Raw genomic sequence first — 8,236 nt, forward strand, 5'->3', positions numbered from 1 at the left:
GAGGACGTGGGGTGGCCCCAGCCCCTGGCGGTGGGGCCATGGGGTGGCCTCATGGTGTGCGGGGGGACACGTGGGACCGCAGGGCACTGGCCACGGCCTCCAGAGACGGACACGCGTGGTGGTGACATGCCAGCTGTGGCCACCAGGCTGGACATACGTGGTGGTGGGTCACCACCCGTAGCTTCCCGAGTTGCGTGTGTGTGTTCTCCAAGCTTGGACATCTACGTCCTCTTGCTGTGGACATACGTGTCCTCCAGACCTGGACACGTGTTCTACAGACCTGGACACATGCGCACTCCAGACGTGGACACGTGTCCTGTAGATACGGACAGGTGTTCTACAGCCTGGTCACATGTCCTCCAGATCTGGACACGCGTGTCCTCCAGACCTCAACACATGTCTTCCAGAGCTGGACACGGGTTCCCTGTCAGCACCAGACGTGTGGTTGCCACCGTGGCCACCCGCACCAGGTACACATGGCCGTGAGTTGTCCACCATGGCCACCAGCGCTACATAGATGGTTGCAGGTTGCCACCGTGGCCACCCGCACCAGGTACACATGGCCGTGAGTTGTCCACCATGGCCACCAGCGCTACATAGATGGTTGCAGGTTGCCACCGTGGCCACCCGCACCAGGTACACACGGCCGTGAGTTGTCCACCATGGCCACCGGCACCAGATAGATGGTTGCAGGTTGCCACCGTGGCCACCCGCACCAGGTACACATGGCCGTGAGTTGTCCACCATGGCCACCGGCACCAGATAGATGGTTGCAGGTTGCCACCGTGGCCACCTGCACCAGGTACACGCAGCCGTGAGTTGTCCACCATGGCCACCGGCACCAGATAGATGGTTGCAGGTTGCCACCGTGGCCACCTGCACCAGGTACACGCAGCCGTGAGTTGTCCAGCATGGCCACTGGCACCAGATAGATGGTTGCAGGTTGCCACCGTGGCCACCCGCACATGGTTGCAGGTTGCCACCGTGGCCACCCGCACCAGGTACACATGGCCGTGAGTTGTCCACCATGGCCACCAGCGCCACATAGATGGTTGCAGGTTGCCACCATGACCAAGCAGCACCAAACATGCGTGGTCATGAGTTGTCCACCATGGCCACCAACCCTCAGAACTGGGGCGATTTCCTCACCACGCTCATGGTGGCCACGATCCTCCCACTCCTCCTCCCGGCCCGTGGCCTCGGTGTCCGCGGTGGAGCCACGGGACGGCGGAAGGCGGCCACGTTTCACGGGGCTTTATTCCGGGAGCTCTTCCCCGGCACGCGCGGGAGGGCGGCGCGGGACGGGAGGAGGGAGAAGAAGACCCCCGGTGTTCTGGGGGGGCGGGGGGGAGGACGCTTCCTTTCGGGGGGTGGCTCAGGCCTGGCCGTTCCTCCTCATGATGTCGTGGATCCAGGCGGTGAACTCGCAGACGCGGGTGTAGACGCCCGGCTTGCCCCGCTGCCCGCACACCTGCATGCCCCACGACACCACGCCCTGCAGCTCGTCCCTGCACACCAGCGGACCCCCCGAGTCGCCCTGGTGGAGAGAAGCACCCCGTGAGGTGGCCCCACGGCTGGGTGGCCCCGGCACCCCCCCCACCCCCAAATCCCCCCAGCTCCACCCCACGGGAACCAATGGTTCTCCCTTGGGGGCCACCACGTCCTGTGAGGTCAGGGCATGGAGGCCACCACGTCCTATAGGGTCAGGGCATGGAGACCACCACGTCCTATAGGGTCAGGGCACGGAGACCACCATGTCCTGTGGGGTCAGGGCACAGAGACCACCATGTCCTATAGGGTCAGGACATGGAGACCACCATGTCCTATAGGGTCAGGGCATGGAGACCACCACGTCCTATAGGGTCAGGGCATGGAGACCACCGTGCCCTATAGCATCAGGGCATGGAGACCACTGTGCCCTATAGCATCAGGGCATGGAGACCACTGTGCCCTATAGCGTCAGGGCATGGAGGCCACCGTGCCCTATAGGGTCAGGGCACAGAGACCACCATGTCCTATGGGGTCAGGGCACAGAGACCACCATGTCCTATAGGGTCAGGGCACGGAAACCACCATGTCCTATGGGGTCAGGGCACGGAGACCACCATGTCCTATAGGGTCAGGGCACGGAAACCACCATGTCCTATGGGGTCAGGGCATGGAGACCACCATGTCCTATACGGTCAGGGCACGGAGACCACCGTGTCCTATAGGGTCAGGGCACGGAAACCACCATGTCCTATAAGGTCAGGGCACGGAGACCACTGTGCCCTCTGGGGTCAGGGCATGGAGACCACCATGTCCTATAGGGTCAGGGCATGGAGACCACCGTGCCCTATAGCGTCAGGGCATGGAGACCATGTCCTGTGGGGAGCTGGAGCTGAGGCCCAGGAGGTCCCTATAGCACTGGGGAGGTCCCAACAGGGCCATGGGAACCCCATAGTACCCAAGGGGCTGTAGAATTTTTGGGGGTACCTATAGCACCCAGGCCTTCTGATAACACCCTGGGGGTCCTATAGCACCCAGGAGGTCCCCATATTGTCTAGGGGTCCCTATAGCACCAAGGAGACTGTATATTGCCTAGGAGTCCCTATAGCGTGCAGGGTGTTCCTATAGAGCTTGGGGGCCCCTATAGCACTCAGGGTGCCTGTATGTTGCCTTGTGGTCCCTTTAAAGCCATGGGGGTCCCTATAGCGCATATAGGAGCTGTACATTGCTGGGGGGTCCCTACAGCACCCAGAAGCTCCTTACAGCAATTAGGGGTCCCTATAGCACCCAGGGTGTCCCTATAGTGCCCAGGAGTCCCCATAGCACCCAGGCCTCCCTATAGCACCTTAGGGGTCCCTATAGCACCCAGAAGGCTTTATGTTGGTTGCCTTGTGGTTCCTATAGCTCCCAGGGGTCCCTATAGCATGCAGGCGTCCCTATAATGCCCAGCGATCCCTATAGCACCCAGCGAGCTGTACAGTGCCTGGGGGGTCCCTAGGGTAGCCAGGGATCTGTATGGTGCTTTGGGGGGTGCCTATAGCACCCAGGGGGTCTCTCCAGCGCCCAGGGTGCTGTGCAGTGCTTGGGACGGGGGGGTCCATGACTCCCAGGGACCCCTATAGCACCCAGGGGCGTGCATGGTGCTCGGTGAGGGGTCCCTATAGCACCCAGCGTACCTACGGAACCCAGGTGGTGCCTATGGCAGCCGGGGGTCCCCGTGGTGGGGCGAGGGGTCCCGCCAGCGGCCCGTGTCCCCAAGACCATTACGCCATGGAGTTGGGTTCTTCTACCGGTCCTCAACGCCACGCGGGCAGGGTGCCCCCACCCCACGGGGGTCTCTCCTCAAGGAGCCACCCAGACCCCCACCCTGCCAGGGTGGGGGGAAGCACCCCCCCTCCCCGAGACCTACCTGGCAGGAGTCGGTGCCCCCTGCGGTGACGCCGGCGCAGAGCATGTTCTTGGTGATGCCTTTGGGGTAGAGCTTGCCGCACTCCTCGTTGGGCATGGTGTAGACCACCCCGCACTGGAGAACGTCGGGGAAGTACCCTGGGGACAGCGGGACATGGTCAGGGGTCCTGGCACGCACCTCAGCTTGGGGGAAGGGTCCCAGGGGAGCACGGAAACAGTGGGACCTTCTGCCTCCTAGGGTGATGTGGGCTGTGACACCCCACCATGGAAGGTGCCCTCAAGATGAGGGGGTGAATGACCACCGTGGAGGTGATTTGGAGTCTCCTGTGGTCATGGCATGGACCTGATGGAGAACAGAGACCTCCACAGCCACCCACCCCGTGGACCGCTGGTGGGCCCAGGCCTCCCCCCCAGAGAGATGTCCCCAGGACACTAATAATGTCCCCAAGATGCTGAGATGTCTCCAAGTTGCTGAAATGTCTCCAAGACGCTGAGATGTCCCCAAGACACTAAGATGTCCCCAAGAAGCTGGGATGTCCCCAAGATGCTGGGATGTCCCCAAGATGCTGGGATGTCCCCAAGACACTGAGATGCCCCCAAGACTCTGGGATATCCCCAAGAGACTGGGATGTCCCCAAGATGCTGAGGTGTCTTCAAGACACTGGGATGTCCTCAAGATGCTGAGATGTCCTCAAGACGCTGAGATGTCCCCACGATGCTGAGGTGTCTTCAAGAGGCTGAGACGTCCCCAGGTCCCTTGAGGACCACCCCCCACCCCCGCCACGTGCTACGAGGAGATGTTTCCACCTACCTTCAGGGCTGCTGGTGCTGCCCCACCCTGACACGATGCACTCGGTGTTGGGTGGGGGACAACGTTTGGGAAGGGCCACGGGATTGATGTGGTCGGTGAAGCGGACCGGCTTCTGGAGCTTCAGCAGCATGATGTCACTGTCGTGGCTGGTGGGGTTGTAGTTGGGGTGGATGAAGGCCTTGGCCGAGTTGATGCACTGTTCCGTCCCCTCCTTGGTCTTCAAGCTGTGGTCACCCATGCGGATGGGGATGGGTCTGGGCAAAGGGGTGGAGAAAGGACCACGGTGAGGTTCCTCGGCGGACGTGGCATGTGCCGGGGAAGGTCCACGTGGTGGAGGTGGGGAGGAGCTCCTGGGAAGTAGGGCGGAAGACCTCCCCCCTCCCACCATGAATATCCTTCACCAGGTGGGGAAACCGAGGCACCCGGTGGGTCAGCCGGAGTCGGCCAAGGTGAAGCGAGTCCTCCCTGGTCCAACCCGAGTGGAAGAAGAACCGGCTCCAACCTGAGGACCTGGACCTCCTGGCCGCTCGCCAGGTCCTCGACGCACCCCACTATAAAAAAAAAAAGCCCCAAAATCCGGGGTTTCTGCCCCATTTTTCTGGTAGCTCCTCCCCTCGCGTCGGTGCTCGGCCAAGGAGAAGCTCAGAGACCACCACAAAATGGAAGAACGTCCACGTCTCTACCTCGAGGAGATGGCTCGAGCCCCCGTGGCGCGGGGACGGTGGCCTCCGTGGTCCTCCCATGGGCTCAGCACATGGGTGCCCCTGCCCAGGCCAGTCACACCAGTGCCACAGGCTCCTCAAACTGGTTTGCCTCCTCCACCCAACCTGTTCTGGTCCAAGCAAGGTCCCAGTCCACAGAGCTGGTGGGAAGGGGTGGAGGAGGAGACCTCTCTTCAGACATCAAATCTGGGGGCAGTTCAGGTCCTCCTTGGCCAGGAGGGTGGCCTCGGGTGGCCAAGGGAGGAGACCTCCACGGGAGAGCTCTTCTCCTGGGGAGAGGGTCACATGGTTCTTGGGGAGATGTCTACATGACCCTGCGGAACCCCAGGAGACGCTTGGTGTGAGAACCTCTTGGCCGTGCTGAGGGCGTGGTTGTGGTGGTCAACCCAACGGGATGGTCATGTTGGGAGCCAACTGGATGGTTGTGGTGGCCAGCCCAGTTAGATGGTCATTCTGGGAACCCACTTGGATGGTTGTGGTGGCCAGCCCAATGGGATGGTCATGTTGGGAGCCCAGCTGGGCGGTTGTGGTGGCCAGCCCAGTTGGATGGTCATGTTGGGAGCCCAACGGGGCGATTGTGGTGGCCAGGCCAACGGGATGGTCATACTGGGAACTCAATGGCATGGTGGTGTTGGGAAGCCAATGGGATGGTCAAGGTGGCCTCCTCTGCCCAGCAGGTAGCCACCCAGTCCCCACCGGTTGACTGGCTCCATGGGCGGTGGGTCCCAGAAGGTTGTGGGGCGGGGAGGAGGACCTGGGCTAGGGGCACCCCCGCCACCACCACCTCTTCCCGTTGAGGTTCTCCACCCACATTGAGACGAATCCCGAAGCGGGTCCTGCCACGGCCAAGGGCCACCAACGGCCACCAAGGGCTCCTGCCGGACCTCACCACGGCTCCTCCCGGTAGCCCGTTGGCCAGAAGGGGTCCCTGCCCCACCCCAGGGCCACCCACCTCCTGGTGTCGCAGTGGGCGGCCGTCAGCACCCAGGACTTGCCGAGGAGGACGCCCCCGCAGTGGATGTTCTTCTCGGGGCCCAGCAGGACCACCTGGTAGGGGTGACGCCTCTTCTGGCAGCTGCGGCCCCCCACGATCCGGTTCTCGTCCCCCACGATCCGGTTCTCATCCCCCACGGCCGCTGCCGGGGCAGAGCCGGGCTCAGCACCCGCCCGGCCCTCCCAGTGCCTCCCAGTGCCTCCCAGTGCCTCCCAGTGCCTTCCTAGGGGGTCTCCTGGGCCACCCAGCACCACCCCACGTCACCCCCGTGTCCTCCCTGTTCTCCCTCTCCCTCCCAGCGCCCCACCGCTTCCCACCCACTGCCTCCCAGTGCCTCCCAGTGCCCTCCCAGTGCCCGCCCAGTTCCTTCCTAGGTGGTCTCCTGGGCCACCCAGCACTGCCCCGTGTCACCCTGCGTCCTCCCAGTTCTCCCTCTCCCTCCCAGTGTCCCCAGTGCCCCACCGCTTCCCACCCACTGCCTCCCAGTGCCTCCCAGTGCCTCCCAGTGCCCTCCCAGTTCTTTCCCAACACTGCCTCATTCCCCCTCCGTGGCCCCCAGTGCCTCCCTGCGTCACACCAGTTCCTCCCACTGCCTGTCAAATCTTCCCAGTAGCCTCCAGTTCCCACTCAGCGCCTCCCAGTGCCCCCAGTTTCCCCCAGCTCCCTCCCAGTACATGCTCAGCACCTTCCAGTTCCCTCCCACTATCCCTCAGTTTCTCCCTGGTGCCTCCCAGTGCTTCCCCATTCCTCCCACATACCACCAGTATGCTCCCAGTGCCCCCAGTTCACCTCCAACTCCTTCCCAGTACCCTCCCAGTGCCCTCCATTACCCTCCTGCAACCTCCTCATTCCTTTCTACACCCCACCAGTGCTCCCAGTGCTTCCCAGTGCCCCCCTTGCAGTGTTCCCCAGTACCTTCTCTTTCCCTCCTACCTACACCAGTACAGTCCCACTGCCTCCCAGTGCCCCCAGTTTACCCACAGCTCCCTCCCAGTACCAGTTCCATGCCACCTATTGCCTCCCAGTGCTTCCTCTTTCTCTCCCACTCACACCAGTATGCTCCCAGTGCTTCCCAGTGTCCCCAGTTCACCTCCAGCTCCTTCCCAGTGCCCTCTCAGTGCCTCCTGGGATCTCCCAGTGTCCTCCCAGTATCTTCCCCTCTCTCTTCTGCCCCCCACCAGTGGCCCCCAGTGCCTTCCCAGTGCTTCCCCAGTGCCCCCCAGCACCTCCCAGTGCTTCCCCAGTGCCCCCCCAGCACCTCCTAGTGCTCCCCAGTTCCCTCCCAGTGCCCCCCCAGCACCTCCCAGTGCTTCCCCAGTGTCCCCCCAGCACCTCCTAAGCGCTCCCCAGTGCCCTCCCAGTGCATCCCAGTGCCCCCCAGCAAACTCCCACCTCCCTAGCAGTGCCTCCCAGCCCCCTCCCAGCGCCTCCCAGTGCCTCCCAGTGCCCCCCAGTGCCCTCACTGGCGGCCAGGAGCAGCAGTGGCAGGAGGCGCTCCATGGCGGCGGCGGGAGGAAGAGGAGGAAGAGGAGGGTGGCGGGTGCCGGGCCCAGCTCCTTAAATCCCGGTCGGGCCCCGCCTGGGCTGGGGCCACCCCGGGAGGGAGCGGGGCCGGTCGGGGCGGTCTCACCCTCCCGCCACACCCCGGCCCGGAGCGGGCGGGTGCCAACCAGTGCTCCCAGTGCCTCCCAGTGCCTCCCAGTACCTCCCAGTGCCTCCCGGTGCCTTCCTGCTGCCTTCCCAGTGCCTTCCTGCTGCCTTCCCAGTGCCTTCCCAGTGCCTCCCAGTGCCTTCCCGATGCCTTCCTGCTGCCTTCCCAGTGCCTTCCCAGTGCCTCCCAGTGCCTTCCCTGTGCCTTCCCAGTGACTCCCAGTGCCTCCCGCTGCCTTTCCGCTGCCTTCCCGCTGCCTTCCCAGTGCCTTCCCAGTGCCTCCCAGAGCTTTTCCGGTGCCTTCCCGGTGCCTTCCCAGCGCCTCTGGGGCATCCTAGTCCCTCCTAACGCCTTCCGAGGCATCCCAGTGCTTCCCAGTGCCTCCCAGTGCCTCCCAGTGGTCCCCAAAGCTTCCCAGTGCCTTCCCACTGTCTCCTAGGGCATCCTAGTTCTTCCCAGTGCCTCCCAGTGCCTCCCACTGCTTTCCAGTGCCCTCCAGTGCTGTCCCAGTGACCCCAGTGCTGTCCCAGAGCCTTCTGGGACATCCCAGTGCCTTCCCAGTGTCTCCTGGGGTATCCCTTCTCAGTGCCTCCCAGTGCCTCCCAGTGTCTCCCAGTGCTTCCCAGTGCCATCCCACAGCCTCCCAGTGCCTCCCGGTGTCT

The 8,236-nt window shown here is 63.5% G+C and overlaps 1 protein-coding gene across 1 annotated transcript; it reads right to left on the minus strand.

The window, feature by feature from the left end:
• Nucleotides 1–1,375: 1,375 nt before the first annotated feature.
• On the minus strand, nucleotides 1,376–7,751 carry LOC309416276 (trypsin-like; the record flags this gene model as incomplete). Its single annotated transcript, XM_082015846.1, has 5 exons — nucleotides 7,387–7,751; nucleotides 5,882–6,065; nucleotides 4,208–4,461; nucleotides 3,398–3,534; nucleotides 1,376–1,537 (listed from the first exon to the last, which is right to left on the minus strand). Exons 1-5 carry the CDS (start codon nucleotides 7,421–7,423, stop codon nucleotides 1,376–1,378), a joined length of 774 nt encoding a protein of 257 aa, XP_081871972.1. The 5' UTR covers nucleotides 7,424–7,751.
• Nucleotides 7,752–8,236: the final 485 nt, after the last annotated feature.

The sequence above is a fragment of the Phaethon aethereus genome (assembly GCF_964289735.1).
Source record: "Phaethon aethereus genome assembly, contig: HAP1_SCAFFOLD_717, whole genome shotgun sequence".
In the NCBI taxonomy this organism is placed as follows: Eukaryota; Metazoa; Chordata; class Aves; order Phaethontiformes; family Phaethontidae; genus Phaethon; species Phaethon aethereus.